We start from the raw sequence: 18116 nt of genomic DNA, 5'->3' as shown, positions 1-18116 counted from the left end.
CCCCCCCCGACCACCCAAGCCCCCTCTCCCCCTTCACTAGCAACTAGCCGTTCTACTTAAGAGTAGAACGGCTGGTACTGGTACTCTTATAGGCAGTACCAGTGGGGAAGCTAGACATTATTTCACCCGGGGCAAAGAATCAGTTCGGTGCCCCCCCTTATGGAACAAGTTTAGGCAGAAGTGAGAAACTCCCAGGCCATAGCTGTTGAGTCAGCTGTCTGTCACCTCCCCCCTGCTCCTTTGGTCCTCCCCCTGATTCTCTGTCCCCCCCCCCCCCCCCCAGGTGAGCGCTGCGGGAAGGGAGAGGAGGTGAGCTCTGCGGGGAGGGATAGACAGAGGAGCGGAGGGGGGGGGGGGGCGGCGGTCCGCTGTCACTGAAGCCAGCCCACTGAGCCATCGGCCCACCAGGAAACTCCCTGTAGTCCCAATGGCCAGTCCATCCCTGGGGCTCATGTGGATGGGTAGAAAGGCAGCCAGTGCCGTTCTGCCTGAAGAGCACTGTCAGCGCTGGACTGAATGCAAGTAGAGTTTGCGAATATCCTTTTTCCACTATAAGGGGAAGGGAGGAGTCTAAAAAATGTAGGAATTTTACGTTGATTTCATTATTCTTCCATCTTATGGCGAAATTACATCTATTTTCACTTTTATGCAGCCAGTAATACAAGGCGGCTGAACTCTGCCCTGCTTATCTCCACAGGCTTCTCCTGGCGTGATCGCCAATCCGTTCGCGTCCGGCCTTGGAAGGAAGAACAGCATGGAGAGCATCTCTTCCATCGATCGCGATATGAGTCCGGAAGAGATGGAGCGATTGCAGAAGGTGGGTTTAAAGCAAGCCGTGTCCTGTGGGGGGGTGGTGGCCTGTGCCTTCGGGAAGGGGGACCAGTGGTGACTTTGTGCTCCTCTCTAGCAGGAGGTGGAGGTGGTTCGGGAGGTGAAGTGGGAAAAAGAGGACATGGAGAAAGTGGTGAGCGCTCTCATTCACCTCGTACCCTGTCCGTCATTTATGTGGACTTCCCTTTCCTCTGTACATTTGTATGTGTATAGAACACAGCAGCACTCTCATCCACCATATAACATCACGATTGTTGTGTCACTGCGCGTTTTAGAGATATTTTATATTTCTTTTCTCTAAAGACATTTCCAGCCATTCACAGCACTAGCCTTTCTGCAACCTTCCTGTTTATCGTCCATTTCTGAAAGTAGATCTAAAGCCAAAACTTTATTTTTTCATTTCAGATAGAGTAGAAAATGGTTAAAGTGGAATTCTTGCTATACACTTAAAGTGGAGGTCCACCCTAAAAAAAAAAAAGCGGAGGTTCACCCTAAATCAGGGTTTAACAAATTTGCTTGGAATCTAGGAGCCAGCTAAAAAAGTTGGGAGCCAGAAAACGCGCTCCGTCCCGACGAGCTTGCACGCAGAAGCGAACACATACGTGAGCCGCGCCCGCATATGTAAACGGTGTTCAAACCACACATGTGAGGTATCACCGCGATTGGTAGAGCGAGAGCAATAATTCTAGCCCTAGACCTCCTCTGTAACTCAAAACATGCAACCTGTAGATTTTTTTAAACGTCGCCTATGAAGATTTTAAAGGGTAAAAGTTTGTCGGCATTCCACGAGCGGACGCAATTTTGAAGCGTGACATGTTGGGTATGAATTTACTCGGCGTAACATTATCTTTCATAATATTAAAAAAAAAAATGGGGATAACTTTACTGTTGTCTTATTTTTTAATTAAAAAAAGTGTAATTTTTTCCCAAAAAAGTGCGCTTGTAAGAACGCTGCGCAAATACGGCATGACAGAAAGTATTGCAACGATCGCCATTTTATTCTCTAGGGTGTTAGGATAAAAAATATATATTATGTTTGGGGGTTCTAATTAGAGGGAAGAAGATGGCAGTGAAAATAGTGAAAAATTACATTAGAATTGCTGTTTAACTTGTAATACCAACGGCCACCACCAGATGGCGTCAGCTTACACATCTGGTGGTAATAACTTATAATGGTGCCAGCTCACAAAAAAAGAAAAACATTTTTTTTTTATTTTGCCCCCCTTCCAAGCCAAGTCGCCAGGACCCTATTCCTAGTCGCCATGGCGACCTGGCGCCCGGGATTTGTCGAGCCCTGCCCTAAATGCATGTATATAACATTACATCCTGCATACTTCCACCATTTACAGTATGCTGTTTGTTTTTGTTTTTTTTTGCTGTACTATTGCTATTTGCCACCCGGCTTCCGGGTGCTGACTCCCGCGGGAGTAGGCGTTCCTATGCAGAGGCGAAGTGTCATGTGGGACTTCGCCCAGATAATTGACGTCTTGAGAAAAACTTCCCCTCGGCGCATAAGGCGCGTCACGAGTTTCCGAAAGTAGTTGAACTGCGAGTCGGCTCTATACCGCGCCTGCGCAGTCGGCTCTACACGGCTCCTAGTCGGTGCGCAGGCGCCGTATAGAGCCGACTCGCAGTTTGGCTACTTTCGGAAACTCGTGACGCGCGTTATCCACCAGAGGGGCGGAGTTTTTCTCAAGACGTCAATCATCTGGGCGAAGTCCCACATGACACTGCGCCTCTGCATAGGAACACCTACTCCCGCGGGAGCTAGTAGTCGGGTGGAAAATAGCAATAATACGGTATGTACAGCAAAAAAATTAAAACAAACGGCATACTGTAAATGTTGAAAGTATGCAGAATGTAATGTTCTATACATGTTTTTAGGGTGAACCTCCGCTTTACCATTCTCCTTAAAAATGTAAAAAAAAAAACATTTGAAAACAAATATATTTTACTTACAAGAAAAGCCTGTTACTAGGCACTCTTCCTAATCTGCCACTTCCTACTTCTCGGAGCTCCTCATTTCCTTCCTCCTTCGCATTGCCTCTTGGGGAAAAAGGGCGCGCTGTCTTCTGGGACCTTTGTGTCGTGCAACTCGCGCATGCACAGTAGGAAACGGGCAGCGAAGCCGCAAGGCTCCACTGCCTGTTTCCCTTAGTTAGGATGGTGGCGCCGGCACCTGATCCGAGGGACAGATTGGCCTCTGGGGGGCCAAAATCGTGGGCTTCCTGGACAGGTAAGTGTCCTTATTAAAATTCAGCAGCTACAGTGTTTGTAGCTGCTGACTTAAAAAAAAAATTGCGGCTCGAATACTGCTTTAACTAGTTTTAAAAGTGTTCCCTCCCCCCTCCTAACACCTATGCTGACTATCCTTCGCACCAACAATAGGGCTAGTAAAGCCTGGAGCTGTAATGTTACTCATATAGGCTTTAAAGGAACACTAATTTTAATTTATTTATTTTTTTAAATAACAAACATGTTATACTTACCTCCACTGTGGCTCGTTTTGCACACAGTGGCCCCGATCCAGGTGTTCTAGGGTCCTTCGGCGGCTGTAGTGGCTCCCCCCACAAGAGCTTTCCACCTTCATGCATGGTGGAAAGCTCTTGCGGGCGCTCTCCTGTGATACAGCGGCAGCCATAGCCGCCGAATGTATCACTCGGCCCCGCCCCCCGCGTCATTGGATGAGATTGACAGCAGCGCCAGCCAATGGCTGCGCTGCTTTCAATCCATCCAGGGTCAACTTCCAGGCTACCAGTTTGTTTTTTGTGGGTGTTTTTTCTGGATTTTTGGTTGACATTCTGTCTCTATCATTTAAAATACAGCTATGATAAAAAATGATAGACCCTTCATTTCTTTGTAAGTGGCAAACTTGCAAAATCTGCAAGGAATCAAACCATTATTTTCCCCACTGTAGGTGTATAGCCAGAATTCCACTTTAAAACCCTTGTTCGTTTTTTTTTTTTTTTTTTTTCTGTTGGGGAGACTTTCCTTTACTTCCTGTCGACAGAAAGGGATGTTAAAATCTCTGAGACGAGGGAAACCTCCTCTTGACTATCACCTGAATAAGAGTCTCCATCGGAAGATTTCCCCTCTATTCCTGCTCCGGTGGCAACTTGAGATTTCAATCCCATTAAAGTGGATGTAAACCCCAAAAAATGTTTTTTGATGTCGCAATGTAGAGAATAAGATTTCCTATTATCTGTGCCCAGTATTGCCACACAGAGTTAATCCAGCTCTGAGCAATCCTCTTTTATTGTTCAGTGAAAATGAACAGACTTCCAGATAAAACCCTGTCTAAATAAAAAGTCCTTTCCTCTCTCCTTGCTTTGAGTGACAGGTTATTTACATATCTAGCTTGGACATGTTTATAATATGTTATGTTATGTTTATCATAATATGAGGTGATCCACAGGTCATTGTATATTACCAGGATGTGTTATGTGGGGGAGGGGTGGATTTCTCACTTTTTATACTGTGGATCACCTCATATTATAAACATAACATATGATAAACATGTCCAAGCTAGATATGTAAATAACCTGTCACTTAAAGCAAGGAGAGAGGAATGGACTTTGTATTTAGACAGGTTTTTATCTGGAAGTCTGTTCATTTTCACTGAACAATAAAAGAGGATTGCTTAGAGCTGGTTTAACTCTGTGTGGCAAGACTGGGCATAGATAATAGGAAATCTTATACTCTACATTGTGACATCAAAAAAAAAAATGAATACACTGCAGATAGCAATACAAAACTTTACAAGGGTTCTAACCCTTCCATCCAAAAATAACCAAAACAAGTTTGGGCTTTAGATGCACTTGAACTAATAAAAATAATCTTTGGATTGTCTATTGCCTAATCAATGATCATCATTTTCGGGTCACTCCAACCAAAAGTCATTCTATGCTTGGAGTGGCCTTGTCCTTTGTCCCTTTTTTTCTTTTCTGCCTCATGGTCTCCATTGTTTTCAGCTCACACAATGTTTCTCGTTTCTCTTTGCTGTGATCCTCTTCCAGCTCCCCAGTCTTCTGTACACTAAAACCTCCTCCATCCGCTCATTCCTGCCAGTCTGCCCATTTCCATCTGTCGTCCTCAGCTCCATCCTATGATTTCCCTTCCTTGTAAATCCTACTATGGTTGGGTTGCTTTAATTTTTTTTTTTTTTTTTGAGCCTTCCCCATCCCTCACTTACCCTTCTCCAGCCAATGATCTGTCAGCATGCAATGGCCTGCATGTCGTCTTACTTTTCTTGTGCTCCGTTTCTTTTCCCCTCTGCTCCTGCCCTGTGCATGGCTTCGGCTCCTGTGGCTCGCTCTGACTGTCCTGTCTCTGTCAAGGAGAAAATGCGCAAGGAGCGCGAGGAGGCTACGCGGCTCCTCGAAGAGGAAGCTAAGGTGAGAGACCTGTCTGTAATACCCGACGTTATAGACTCTGTAGGGGAGTTTACCTTCCTGTCAGTTACGGACCCAAAGCTCCAGGCAATATAAACCGTCATTAAAGCGGGAGTTCACCCAAAAATCAACTTTCTGCAGTTAGATCCAGCATACTGCTGACATCTGCAGCATGCTTGTCTTTTTTTTTTTTTTTGGTACTTATCGTTTTAGCAGTATTTCTTCTATGGCTCCGAGCGGGGATTACTTCCTGGTATAGGTGTTCCCGAAGACGAGCAAGTTGATTGACAGCCTTCGATAGCGCGTCACGGCTTCCGAAAATGCACACTAGTGGCACTCGGCAATTTACGGCGCCTGCACAGTCAGCTCTACACGGCAGGCGCAGGTGCCGTAAACAGCCAAGTGTCACCTCTGCTGTTTTCGGAAGCCGTAACGCGCTATCGAAGGCCGTCGATCAACTTGCTTGCCTTCGGGAATGCCCATTCCCCGCAGGATTCCCCGCTCGGAGCCGTAGAAGAAATACTGCTAAAACGATAAGTACCAAAATAAAATAAAGACCAGCATACTGCAGATGTCAGCAGTATGCTGGATCTAACTGCAGAAAGTTGATTTTTGGGTGAACTCCCGCTTTAAGGACCCGTTGATATCTTTGCACCTTTGTCCTTAATAAGGACACTTGCACTACAATTTTTATTGTTTTATTTTGGTTGCGCACTCACCTTTTTATTTTTTAACGTATTTCCCAATCTTTAGCCTTTTCTAAGTCAGGTGCAGCACCTTCACATTTATCACTTATCAGTTTATTTTTCATTAATTTATTGTTTGCACATGTGCACTTTGCTTTGCTGGGGGTAGCGCCGATTGCCTACGCTGCACGATATATTTGCACTGTAGTAATGTGTGTCAGCGCCATCAAGGGCGGAATGACAACTCATGGGGCCCCTGGGCTTACAGATGGCCACCATGCTAGGAGGCGGGGCAGCTAAAATCTCAGGATTTTCATATGAAAAGCATGTCGGTTTCGGACATCGCCGTTTCTAAAGTGCGCCTGGGCTGTTGTCGACGTAGACATTAGCGCTCGTCTCAATTGTAAATATCTCCTAAACCGTAAAGGTTTAGAAGATATTTCCAGCACCTACAGCTAAGCCTTAATCTATTCTTACAGGGTGTACAACCACTTACAGAGTGTAGAACCACTTTAAAGTGGAACTTCCCTTTTTGTGTGGAGCTTCGCTTTAAGATCCCATTCACACTGGTGCCGCCCATAGCGTTGGCGGGAAAAAGCCGCTATTTTACCGTCGGAATAGCGGCGCATTTCGGCCGCTAGCTGGGCGCTTTTAACACCTGCTAGCGGCCGAGAAAATGTTAATACCGGTACTGCGACGCTGCCCACTGGTTAAAGGAAAAAAAAAAATGGTATGCCTTAGGAAAGGGTTGTTTTATTGTACAGCTTTGGTTGTGACATGTTTTACACACTACGTACTGAAAGAGGGGGAGTTTTAAGTGGCACGTAGAGATTCTCCCCAATGTAGTGTTACTGTTTGGTGTTCCGGTGAGCAGAGGGTAGGTGGTATAGGAAGCTGCAGGGGTTGCTTGATTTCGGACTCTCGGATGAGTAACGGACAACAATGAGGCTTTTTATTCTGGGGCAGAATCTTCCCAGGGACCACAAATGTAAGGGGCATTATTCTCTACTGATCATCATGTTCATGCTATACTTAAACAAAGACGACACTAAAATCACAATAACAAACAGAAACAAGGCCAGAAATGAATACAATACTGTAATAAACCATAACATCATATTAACCACCTGAGAGCCGCACTATAGACGAAAGACGTCCACAGCGCGGCTCTCAACTGCCTGGTGGACGTCCCTGGATGTCCTTTTATGTGCATTTCTCGCGCGCGCCGCTGGGAAACACTGTGCCCAGCGCATTGCTGAGATGCCGAGGCGCGTGCCTGGCTGCCGCGATATCCGCCAGGTACCCGCGATTGGCGGTGACAGCAGGGACGTGGAGCTATGTGTGTAAACCCAGAGCTCCATGTCCTGTCAGGGAGAGAGGAGACCGATCTGTGTCCCTTGTACATAGGGACACGGCATCGGTCACCTCCCCCAGTCAGTCCCCTCCACACACACACAGTTAGAACACACCCAGGGAATACATTTAACCCCTTCCTCACCCCCTAGTGTTAACCCCTTCCCTGCCAGTCACATTTATACAGTAATTAGTGCATTTTTATAGCACTGATCGCTGTATAAATGTGAATGGTCCCAAAAGTGTCCGATATGTCCGCCGCAATATCGCAGGCATGACAAAAAAAACTAGTAACTACTAGTAAAAAATAAAAATCATAAAACTATCCCCTATTTTGTAGGCGCTATAACTTTTGCGCAAACCAATCAATATAAAATATGTAGAAGAATACGCATTGGCCTAAACCGAGGAAAAAAATATTTTTTTTAAAAAATATTAAAAAAAAAAAATGGGATATTATTATAACAAAGTAAAAAATATAGTTTTTTTTTCAAAATTTTCTGTCTTTTTTGTTTATACCGCAAAAAATAAAAATCGCAGAGATGATCAAATACCACCAAAAGAAAGCTCTACTTGTGGGGAAAAAATGATAAAAATATAATTTGGGTACAGTGTTGTATGACCGCGCAATTGTCATTCAAAATGCGCCAGCGCTGAAAGCTGAAAATTGGTCTGGGCAGGAAGGGGGTTTAAGTGCCCAGTAATGAAGTGGTTAAAATACTACAAAGAATAAACAATATTGATTGAAAAACAGAAAATGAAACTACTGAAATGCACAAATTACACCACTTTACCAAAAAATCATTAAACATTGTTGGCCTAATACCATTATCATTTAAAAATTACATAAAAATGTATCTCAAGGGCTCATCTGTGATAGATAGATAGATAGATAGATAGATAGATAGATAGATAGATAGATAGATAGATAGATAGATAGATAGATAGATAGATAGATAGATAGATTGATTGATTTTTACCTCTTACACATCTATTGCATTGCACAGAATAGGTAAAATGCATTTCTTATTCACTGCAGAACACAGAAAGTCACGTCCCTGGGCTCTTATATTATACTGCCACCTACAGGAGTATTTGGCACTGAATAACAGAACAAAAAAAATAAATATGCAAACCCAGGATAACCACTCACACTATCCATAATGCCTCAATTTGATCCTTTTTGGTGGGTTCTGGCTGATCAGTATATGGGTCAGTACTGTCTTCTGTGTCACGTATCAGATAAGACCAGAACTGTGTGGACTGCAACAGAAGAAACCCAAACGTGTGTAAGTGAAATATAATGATTTATTAAAGATAAGTGAAATAATATGGATACAACCACCTCCAATACCACACAGTGCACAGCAACCAATACCAAACAGAACCCACAAATAACTGTGATGAGCTTTAACAAAGCGTGTTTTGGAGCAAGTGTAAACTAGCTCTTATGGTGACTTATATATTTAGGCTTCTTCCTTTGAATCCCGTGCCCAGAAAACAAACTTTCACATTAGGGTTGGTTACTTTCAGGTCCTATTCTGTGGTCTCCAGTTAACCACTTCCTGCCTGTTGAAGTGAAGATTTCTGGATGATTACTGCAGCTACAGGCATCCAGATATCTCACTTTTTTTTAGCCAGCGATTCTCTCTAACATAAAAGCCATCCTAGCAGCTAGTTAGCTGCTGGACTGCTTTAACAAGTAGCGGGAGGGGACTCCTCCCGCCACCCATTGGTCCCTCTCCGGTCTCTCCCGTGTGATCGGAGAGCCCCAGATCGAATCAAGTGGCGGGTCCGGGTTACCACAGCGATGGCCGAAAACTGGATGGTCTCCAGCCATCCCTTATGATCCTGGTAGGCCAGAAGCCACTTCGGGTAATGGCAGATGTACACACTGCTAATTTTTTTTTTTTTCCTGGTTGTTTTTTTTTATCTTATGGTTTCCAGGGTAGAGGGGGGAGGTTTGGTTCTAAAGCCCCATACACACTATCGGTTTTCCTGCAGGTTTTTCTCTTCGGGTTTACCAAAACCATGTGCCTGCCAAGGGCCTGCCTGATTGCATACAAATTGAAATTCTTAAGGTTTGACCTCATATTAGATTGTTTTGGTAAACCTGAAGAGAAAAACCTGCTGGAAAACTGATAGTGTGTATGGGGCTTTAGACTACATAAAGAGGATCTGTCATGCCTCATTTCTATCGCAACTTAAAGTGCTTCGCAAACTGTTAGCGCTATATGAATCCTGTATAAAAAAAATCTATAATAATAATCAGAAGGGATGTTTACATTTCTTGTGATAGGAATAAAAGTGATAAAAAAAAATATATATATATTTTTTTAAAGCGCCGGGGCAAATGCATACATGGGTAACGCCTTCATATGTAAACTGTGTTTGCACCACACATATGAGGGTATCACTGCGATTGTTGGAGCGTGAGGAATAATTCTAGCGCCAGACCTCCTCTAACGCTAAACTGGTAACCTGTACAAATTTTAAGGCATTGCCTATGGAGGTTTTTAAGTACCAAAGTTTGGCGCCATTCCACGAGCGTGCACAATTTTAAACCGTGACAAGTAGCCATCTTTTATAGTTGACCAAAAAATTGGGTTATATATTGTTTTTTTTTTTTTTATTCATTCATTTAATTCATTTTTTCATTCAAGTGTATTTTTTTTCCAAAACAAATATCGTTTAAAAATGCCACTTCGCAAATACGGTGTGACATAAAAAAAAAAAATATATATATATTATACATTATATATACACACACACACCTCTAGAGGCAGTCGCAGTAATGGCTCAAAGTGGCCCCAGAGAGCAGTAAGTGGGACCCTCATTCGAGTGTAAGCCGAGGGGGGCTTTTTCAGCACAAAAATGTGTCCTGAAAATTTGGCTTATACTCGAGTATATACGGTGTGTATGTATGTATGTATGTATACTACTATTGAGTCAGCTTGCAGATCGCAATGTCTGATGGTTCGGTCATCCAAGGCTCCGGGATCCGAACTACAGCTATGTGTCGTTCGCAATCCATTATAACAAACACCAGGCAGGCTGTATGTAAGTTCAAACAGGAAGACCTTTTTTGGAAGCACACAACACACTTTTACAGAATTTGGAACATCCCGCCCCCAACAACCGATTTCCTATTGGTCAATTGTAAAGTACATGTAGTTCTCCTTCAGGTCCTCTTAGCCATGCAAATGAGGACTTGAAAATGAGTCAGCAGGGATTGGTCCAAAAGCTTGATTAGAAGGACTGCTATGTTTAATGAGACAGAAGCCCCAGGGGGCAATCAATGTACACAATAGCCAGACACAGAAAAATTGAGCCGTCTGGAGCAGGGATCCTCAAACTACGGCCCTCTAGCTGTTGCAGAACTACACATCCCATGAAGCATTGTAGCACACGGACATTCACAGACATGACTAGGCATAATGGGAATTGTAGTTCCTGAACAACTGGAGGGCCTTAGTTTGAAGACCCATGGTCTGGAGCCTTAAGACAGAGCAGAAGACCCCCCACTGTGTAACAGATTTCAAGGAGGAACACTTCCGCATTTCAAGGTCCATGACAATACTTCCCCTGGGAAACAGTCCAACAGCCACAGTGGGACCCCGAACGGGTCAACTCGAGGATGTTGGAAAAGTAGTCTTAAGGTTCCAGGTCTGTCTGCCGGGGTAACCCCTCCCGTCTCAGTGCCAGCATGTCCCGGGTCCCCAGTATCTTTTCTGGCCCATAGTCTGTCGGTAGGAGGCCCGCCCCCAGTCCCTTCCAAAACACACAGTGGGCTAGATTCACATAGATTAGCGGATCTTTAGATCCGCGTAATCTATGTGATTTACGATCCGCCGGTGCAATTTTGAGAGGCTATTGCAGTATTCACAAAGCACTTACCTTGAAACTTGCACCGGCGGATCGTAACTCCCCCGGCGGAATTCAAATTCCGCGGCTAGGGGGAGTGTAGTATTTAAATCAGGCGCGTCCCCGCGCCGATTTAAATGTGCATACGCCGCCGGCGTGCATTGCTCACACTGACGTCGCTAGGACGTCAGTGGTTTCGGCTTGAGCGTAATCTGCGTCGGGCCGAATTCTGAATTGACGTACACAAACAACGTTAAAATTTAAAACTTGGCGCGGGAACGACGGCCATACTAAACAGGGGTAACTATCCGCCGGAAAAAGCAGAACGCAAACGACGTGAAAAAAAAGCGGCGGGCGTTCGTTACTGAATCGGTGGTTCTCCTCATTTGCATATCCGACGCGTAAAAAAACGTGGCGACACCTAGCGGCCGGCGGGAGATTGCAGCCTAAGATCTGACGGTGTAAAGCTCCATTCACACCTTGGCGACAAAACGCCTGATGCTCGATACGCTGGAGGGGCGAATTTCCATTGCTGTCTATGAGATGGTTCACATCTCACGCCTAAACGCCTTTTTTTCAGGCGGCATTGGCGTTGGGCCGTAGACAGCAATGGAAATGATTTGTTAAAAAAAAAAAAAAGTTAAACGAATCACGGCAAAATACGCCACGTACGCGGCGTTGTCGCCTAGGTGAGAATGCAGACTTGGTCACTTACACCTGTCGGATCTAAGGGAGATCTATGCGCATAGATCCGATCAGGAGATCCGCCGTCGTATCTCTTGATGAATCTGGCCCAGTAACAGTGAGTTCTGTCACAATATATGTATACATTTTTTTTTTTTTTTTTTTTTTTTAATTGGGGGGGTTCGAAGTAATTTTCCAGCAAAAAAAAATGATTTTTTACATGTAGGAGAGAGATGTCAGAATTGCCTGGGTGGGACCTGGTTAGGGTGCCTTCCTCTCAGACCTCTTTATCTAGGATTGTTAGACACTCTGTAGTTCTTTTATCTCTCTACTACTGTTGAGACTTACTATTGTCTCTTATATTTTCAGGGCTACACAACGCCATCTACGGAACCTATGATGATGGATTACAAGACACTGGCAGCGTTACCCAGCAGCGGCCTGCCCAAGGGGAACAGAGTGAGTGTAAAGGCGGATGGGCCATACGCTATGTGGTCTGGCAATACTTGTGTTTCTAGTGACAAAATTTACGAATTGCCAATCGGATGTTTGTTGCCAGCCGAGACATCATCTTTCAAACTCCGTTGTCTCCTTTCTTGTTGATAAGCCCCCCACTCTGTTATCAGTTGCTGAATGTATTGCGATTTGTTAATTAACTGTTCTATGTCTCCTGTATTTGGACCGTCATGTTGGCTTTTATTGGTTGCTGTAACTTGTCTCTAGGCGTTCTTTTCTGGCTGTCATTTGTGGTCATCTGGCTGGACATGTGTAGTCAGCGAGGTCACTTGACTTATTGCTATCGGGTATTCATGTCGTCCCACATATTTGCTGATGTGATCACTGTCTTGTGTGTTTGTATCTATGGAACTGCAATATAAGTGTCATAAAAGAGGACCTATTACATTCACATATATTGGGCTAAAAATTTAATATTTTAGGAACTTCCACTTTCCAGAGAAACTCCTGAAGTGGATGTTGACCGAGAGGCTTCTCTGCTTTTGTTGATCTGCGCTCATTCTCCTAGAATCTTTCTGTTCTTCTCTCTTCCACTAGTTCTTAGCTGCCATTTAACTTTTCCACTGCCTAGGCCTACTAATTTTCTGTAGAGAGGTATATCTGACAATTTTGCCAATTAAGTACACTAAGATTTTTAAATTTGACAGGTTCTCTTAAAGTGGAAGTAAACCCATCCATAAAACGGTTGCGTTTCGGTGCCGGAAATTTAACCCTCCCATTGGTTGTGCTCTCAACCAAACTGTCAAACCATTCAACGGCTGGTGTCCTAACTGATCACATGTGCAGCATCATGGCAGTTGTAGATTAACAGAGGCCAAGATGGCAGCTTCCTTGGTTGAAAACGATGGGAAGGTTTACTTCCACTTTAAAGGCAAAATGGTTATTGTTATGCGATTGCTAAATGATTTGATGTATTGCATTGGGGACATGCAGTACTACTTTCACCCACTAGGCTGCATATCCCATTATACCTATAACTGTATGCAGTGCTGGGACAGGGACCTTGAGCACCCAAGGTGGAAAGACCAAAGTGCATTACCCCATTATGAGCTGTGGACTACTTTAACAAAATAGGTTGCATGTCCTGCCCCTTTTTTGCACCCATATTGGCCCAGCCCTGTCTGTATTCTCTTGGCTTTCACCCTTGATGGGGATGTAAGATCCCTATTAGAATTCATTGCAGAACTGTTTATGCTCTGCTGTGGGTAAAATAAGTGCCAGCATTTTGGTGCAAAACCATCAAGACTGTTGTCAGTAGCTGTTCTGACCTGCACCCCTGGCTATGTTCGCGTGTGTAAGAGTTTGCAGCATATGGTGGGTTGTAACATTTTGTAAAGTGGACAATATTTAGTTTTTTGTCTGCTGTGGGCAGTTGTTGGACCTAGCACAGTGACTGACTGTATTCAGTTATTTGTGAGAGCTGACCGCAGGATTGCAAGGGTCAAATATTTAGGCCTGGTCATACAGTAGGCTTAGGCAATTGTATCTCATGCAAATTATCTCCTTGGTACAAAGCAGAAAGGGTCTGATGTTTGGGCAGCTGATGGAGTCAGGTTAGCTCCATGTTGGGCTGGTGTTCAAGAAGCTTGCTTAGATCCATTGGCTTTAAGAATGTCCCCCCAATACAATGCTAAGCTTTCTCCATTGGCTTCCCTAATGTCTGCCCAACATGGAACAGGCTTAGCTCCATGTTGGGCAGATGTTCAGGAAGCCAATGGAGCAGACTTGGCTTCATGTTGGTCAGAGGTTAGGGAGGCCAATGGAGCAGGCTTAGCTTCATATTGGTCGGAAGTTCAGAAAGACATTGAAACAGGCTTGGCTCCATGTTGGGCGGACGTTCAGGAAGCCAATGAAGCAGGCTTAGCTGTTAAGCAGGCGTTCAGGAAGCCAATGGAGCAGTGTTGGCCCCCATGTTGGGCTGATGTTCAGGAAGCCAATGGAACAGAGTTAGTCCCGTGTTGGACTAATCTTATGCAGCCAATGGAGAATGGTTAGCTCCACATTTGCTGACGTTAGGCAGCCAATGGAGAAGGGTTAGCGCCATGTTGGACTGGTGTTCAGGAAGCCAATGGAGCAGGCTTATCTCCATGTTGGGGCGGACGTTCAGGAAGCCAGTGGTGCAGGCTTGGCTCCATATGGCCCGGACATTCAGGAAGCTGATGAAGCAGGCTTAGCTCCATGTTGGGGCGGACGTTTAGGAAGCCAGTGGTGCAGGCTTGGCTCCATATGGCCCGGACGTTCAGGAAGCTGATGAAGCAGGCTTAGCTCCATGTTGGGATGGACGTTCAGGAAGCCGGTGGTGCAGGCTTGGCTCCATATGGCCCGGACATTCAGGAAGCTGATGAAGCAGGCTTGGCTCCATGTTGGGGCGGACGTTTAGGAAGCTGATGAAGCAGGCTTAGCTCCATGTTGGGGCGGACGTTCAGGAAGCTGATGAAGCAGGCTTAGCTCCATGTTGGGGCGGACGTTCAGGAAGCTGATGAAGCAGGCTTAGCTCCATGTTGGGGCGGACGTTTAGGAAGCTGATGAAGCAGGCTTAGCTCCATGTTGGGGCGGAAGTTCAGGAAGCTGATGAAGCAGGCTTGGCTCCATGTTGGGGCGGAAGTTCAGGAAGCTGATGAAGCAGGCTTAGCTCCATGTTGGGTGGGCATTCAGGAAGCCAATAAAGCAGGCTTAGCTATTGGGCGGACATTCAGGAAGTCAGTGGAGCAGTGTTAGCCGCATGTTGGGCTGATGTTCAGGAAGCCAATAGAACAGAGTTAGTCCCATGTTGGATTGATGTTATGCAGCCAATGGAGAATGTTTAGCTCCACAATTGCTGACAGGCAGCCAATAGAGAAGGGTTGGCGCCATGTTGGACTGGCGTTCAGGAAGCCAATGGAGCAGGCTTAGCTCCATGTTGGGGCGGACATTCAGGAAGCCGATGGAGCAGGCTTGGCTATTGGGCGGACATTCAGGAAGTCAATGGAGCAGTAAAAGTCCTATGTTGGGCTGATGTTATGCAGCCAATGGAGAATGGTTAGCTCCACAATTTGCTAATGTTCAGGAAGCCAATGGAGCAGAGTTTGTTACATGTTGGGCTGATGTTCAGGAAGTCAATTAAGAAAAATTAGCTACATGTTGGGCTGATCAGGAAGCCAATGGAGCAAAGTTGGCTACGTGCCTGGCTGATGATCATGCAGCTAATGGAAGAAGCTTTGCTCCCTGTTGGGCTGATGTTCAAGTAGTTAATGGAACAAGTTTGCCTCCCTGTTGAGCTGACTTTAGTCAGCTGAAGGAGCAAGGTTGGGGGCAATGTTGTCTAACGCTGGTGAGATTAATGGGGTTTTGTCCTGGTAACCTAATATGATGAGACTAGTGGTGGGGTCAGATTAAACTGTTGAAGATTTTGTTGGTATTTTTAGAGGCCTGAGAAGTGAAGGTTTTCCAAGCAAAAACTGGGTGTAGATTTGGAATTACTGGTAGTTTCCAGCATCCAGGAGTTTGGTATTGCTGCAGAGCAACCAGCAGTTTTTCCATCTCCAGGCTCTGAAATGTTGGTCCTTGGCTGACAGTGTTAAGGACATTGATGTGCTATACCTTCCTCCTGGTGCAGGTGTGGGATGGGGTGAAGACCCATGATGCGCCAGACCTTCCTCTTGGTGCAGGTGTGGGATGGGGTGAAGACACATGATGTGCCAGACCTTTCCTCTTGGTGCAGGTGTGGGATGGGGTGAAGACCCATGATGTGCCAGACCTTCCTCTTGGTGCAGGTGTGGTATGGGATAAAGACCCATGATGTGCCAGACCTTACTTTCTGGTGCAGGATGGGTGAAGACCCATGATGTGCCAGACCTTCCTCCTGGTGCAGGTGTGGGATGGGGTGAAGAACCATGATGTGCCAGACCGTCGTCCTGGTGCAGGTGTGGGATGGGGTGAAGACCCATGATGTGCCAGACCTTCCTCTTGGTGCAGGTGTGGGTTGGGGTGAAGACCCATGATATGCCAGACATTTATCTTGGGCCAGGTGTGGGATGGGGTGAAGACCCATGATGTGCCAGACCTTCCTTTCTGGTGCAGGTGTGGGATGGGGTGAAGATCCATGATGTGCCAGACCTTCCTCTTGGTGCAGGATGGGGTGAAGACCCATGATGTGCCAGACCTTCCTCCTGGTGCAGGTGTGGGATGGGGTGAAGACCCATGATGTGCCAGACCTTCCTCCTGGTGCAGGTGTGGGATGGGGTGAAGAACCATGATGTGCCAGACCATCGTCCTGGTGCAGGTGTGGGATGGGGTGAAGACCCATGATGTGCCAGACCTTCCTCCTGGTGCAGGTGTGGGATGGGGTGAAGAACCATGATGTGCCAGACCATCGTCCTGGTGCAGGTGTGGGATGGGGTGAAGACCCATGATGTGCCAGACCTTCCTCTTGGTGCAGGTGTGGGTTGGGGTGAAGACCCATGATATGCCAGACCTTTATCTTGGGCCAGGTGTGGGATGGGGTGAAGACCCATAATGTGCCAGACCTTCCTCTTGGTGCAGGTGTGGGATGGGGGTGAAGATCCATGATGTGTCAGACCTTCCTTTCTGGTGCAGGAAGGGGTGAGAACCCATGATGTGCCAGACCTTCCTCCTGGTGCAGGTGTGGGATGGGGTGAAGACCCATAATGTGCCAGACTTTCCTCCTGGTGCAGGATGCGGTGAAGACCCATGATATGCCAGACCTTCCTCCTGGTGCAGGTGTGGGATGGGGTGAAGATCCATGATGTGCTAGACCTTCCTCCTGGTGCAGGTGTGGGATGGGGTGAAGACCCATGATATGCCAGACCTTTCTCTTGGTGCAGGTGTGGGATGGGGTGAAGACCCATGATGTGCCAGACCTTCCTCCTGGTGCAGGATGGGATGAAGTCCCATGATGTGCCAGACCTTCCTCCTGGTGCAGGAGTGGGATGGGGTGGGGTGAAGACCCATGATGTGCCAGACCTTCCTCCTGGTGCAGGATGGGATGAAGTCCCATGATGTGCCAGACCTTCCTCCTGGTGCAGGATGGGATGAAGTCCCATGATGTGCCAGACCTTCCTCCTGGTGCAGGAGTGGGATGGGGTGAAGACCCATGATGTGCCAGACCTTCCTCCTGGTGCAGGATGGGATGAAGTCCCATGATGTGCCAGACCTTCCTCCTGGTGCAGGATGGGATGAAGTCCCATGATGTGCCAGACCTTCCTCCTGGTGCAGGTGTGGGATGGGGTGAAGACCTATGATGTGCCAGACCTTCCTCCTGGTGCAGGTGTGGGATGGGGTGAAGACCTATGATGTGCCAGACCTTCCTCCTGGTGCAGGTGTGGGATGGGGTGAAGACCTATGATGTGCCAGACCTTCCTCCTGGTGCAGGTGTGGGGTGAAGATCCATGATGTGCCAGACCTTCCTCTTGGTGCAGGTGTGGGATGGGGTGAAGACCCATGATGTTCCAGACCTTCCTCTTGGTGCAGGTGTGGGATGGGGTGAAGACCCATGATGTGCCAGACCTTCCTCCTGGTGCAGGATGGGGTGAAGACCCATGATCTTCCAGACTTTCCTCCTGGTGCATGTGTGGAATGGGGTGAAGACCCATGATGTTCCAGACCTTCCTCTTGGTGTGGGATGGGGTGAAGACCCATGATGTGCCAGACCTTCCTTCTGGTGCAGGATGGGGTGAAGACCCATGATGTGCCAGACCTTCCTCCTGGTGAAGGATGGGGTGAAGACCCATGATGTGCCAGACCTTCCTCCTGGTGCAGGTGTGGGATGGGGTGAAGACCCATGATATGCCAG

The 18116-nt window shown here is 46.5% G+C and overlaps 1 protein-coding gene across 18 annotated transcripts in view; it reads left to right on the top strand.

The window, feature by feature from the left end:
* The window catches only part of SCRIB (scribble planar cell polarity protein), a 265308-nt gene that overhangs the window by 173021 nt on the left and 74171 nt on the right, over positions 1-18116 (top strand). For 11 of the 18 annotated variants that reach the window (XM_040355076.1, XM_040355069.1, XM_040355061.1 and 8 more), the window contains 4 exons: positions 698-817; positions 908-964; positions 5169-5225; positions 12179-12268. In XM_040355076.1, the coding sequence (XP_040211010.1) occupies positions 698-817; positions 908-964; positions 5169-5225; positions 12179-12268 (324 nt within the window). The remainder of the gene's footprint in view (positions 1-697; positions 818-907; positions 965-5168; positions 5226-12178; positions 12269-18116) is intronic. The other 7 variants (XM_040355062.1, XM_040355078.1, XM_040355064.1 and 4 more) reach the window with 6 other exon arrangements.

Source organism: Rana temporaria, chromosome 5 (genome assembly GCF_905171775.1).
Source record: "Rana temporaria chromosome 5, aRanTem1.1, whole genome shotgun sequence".
NCBI lineage: Eukaryota > Metazoa > Chordata > Amphibia > Anura > Ranidae > Rana > Rana temporaria.
This window is presented reverse-complemented; position numbering and strand designations above follow the sequence as displayed.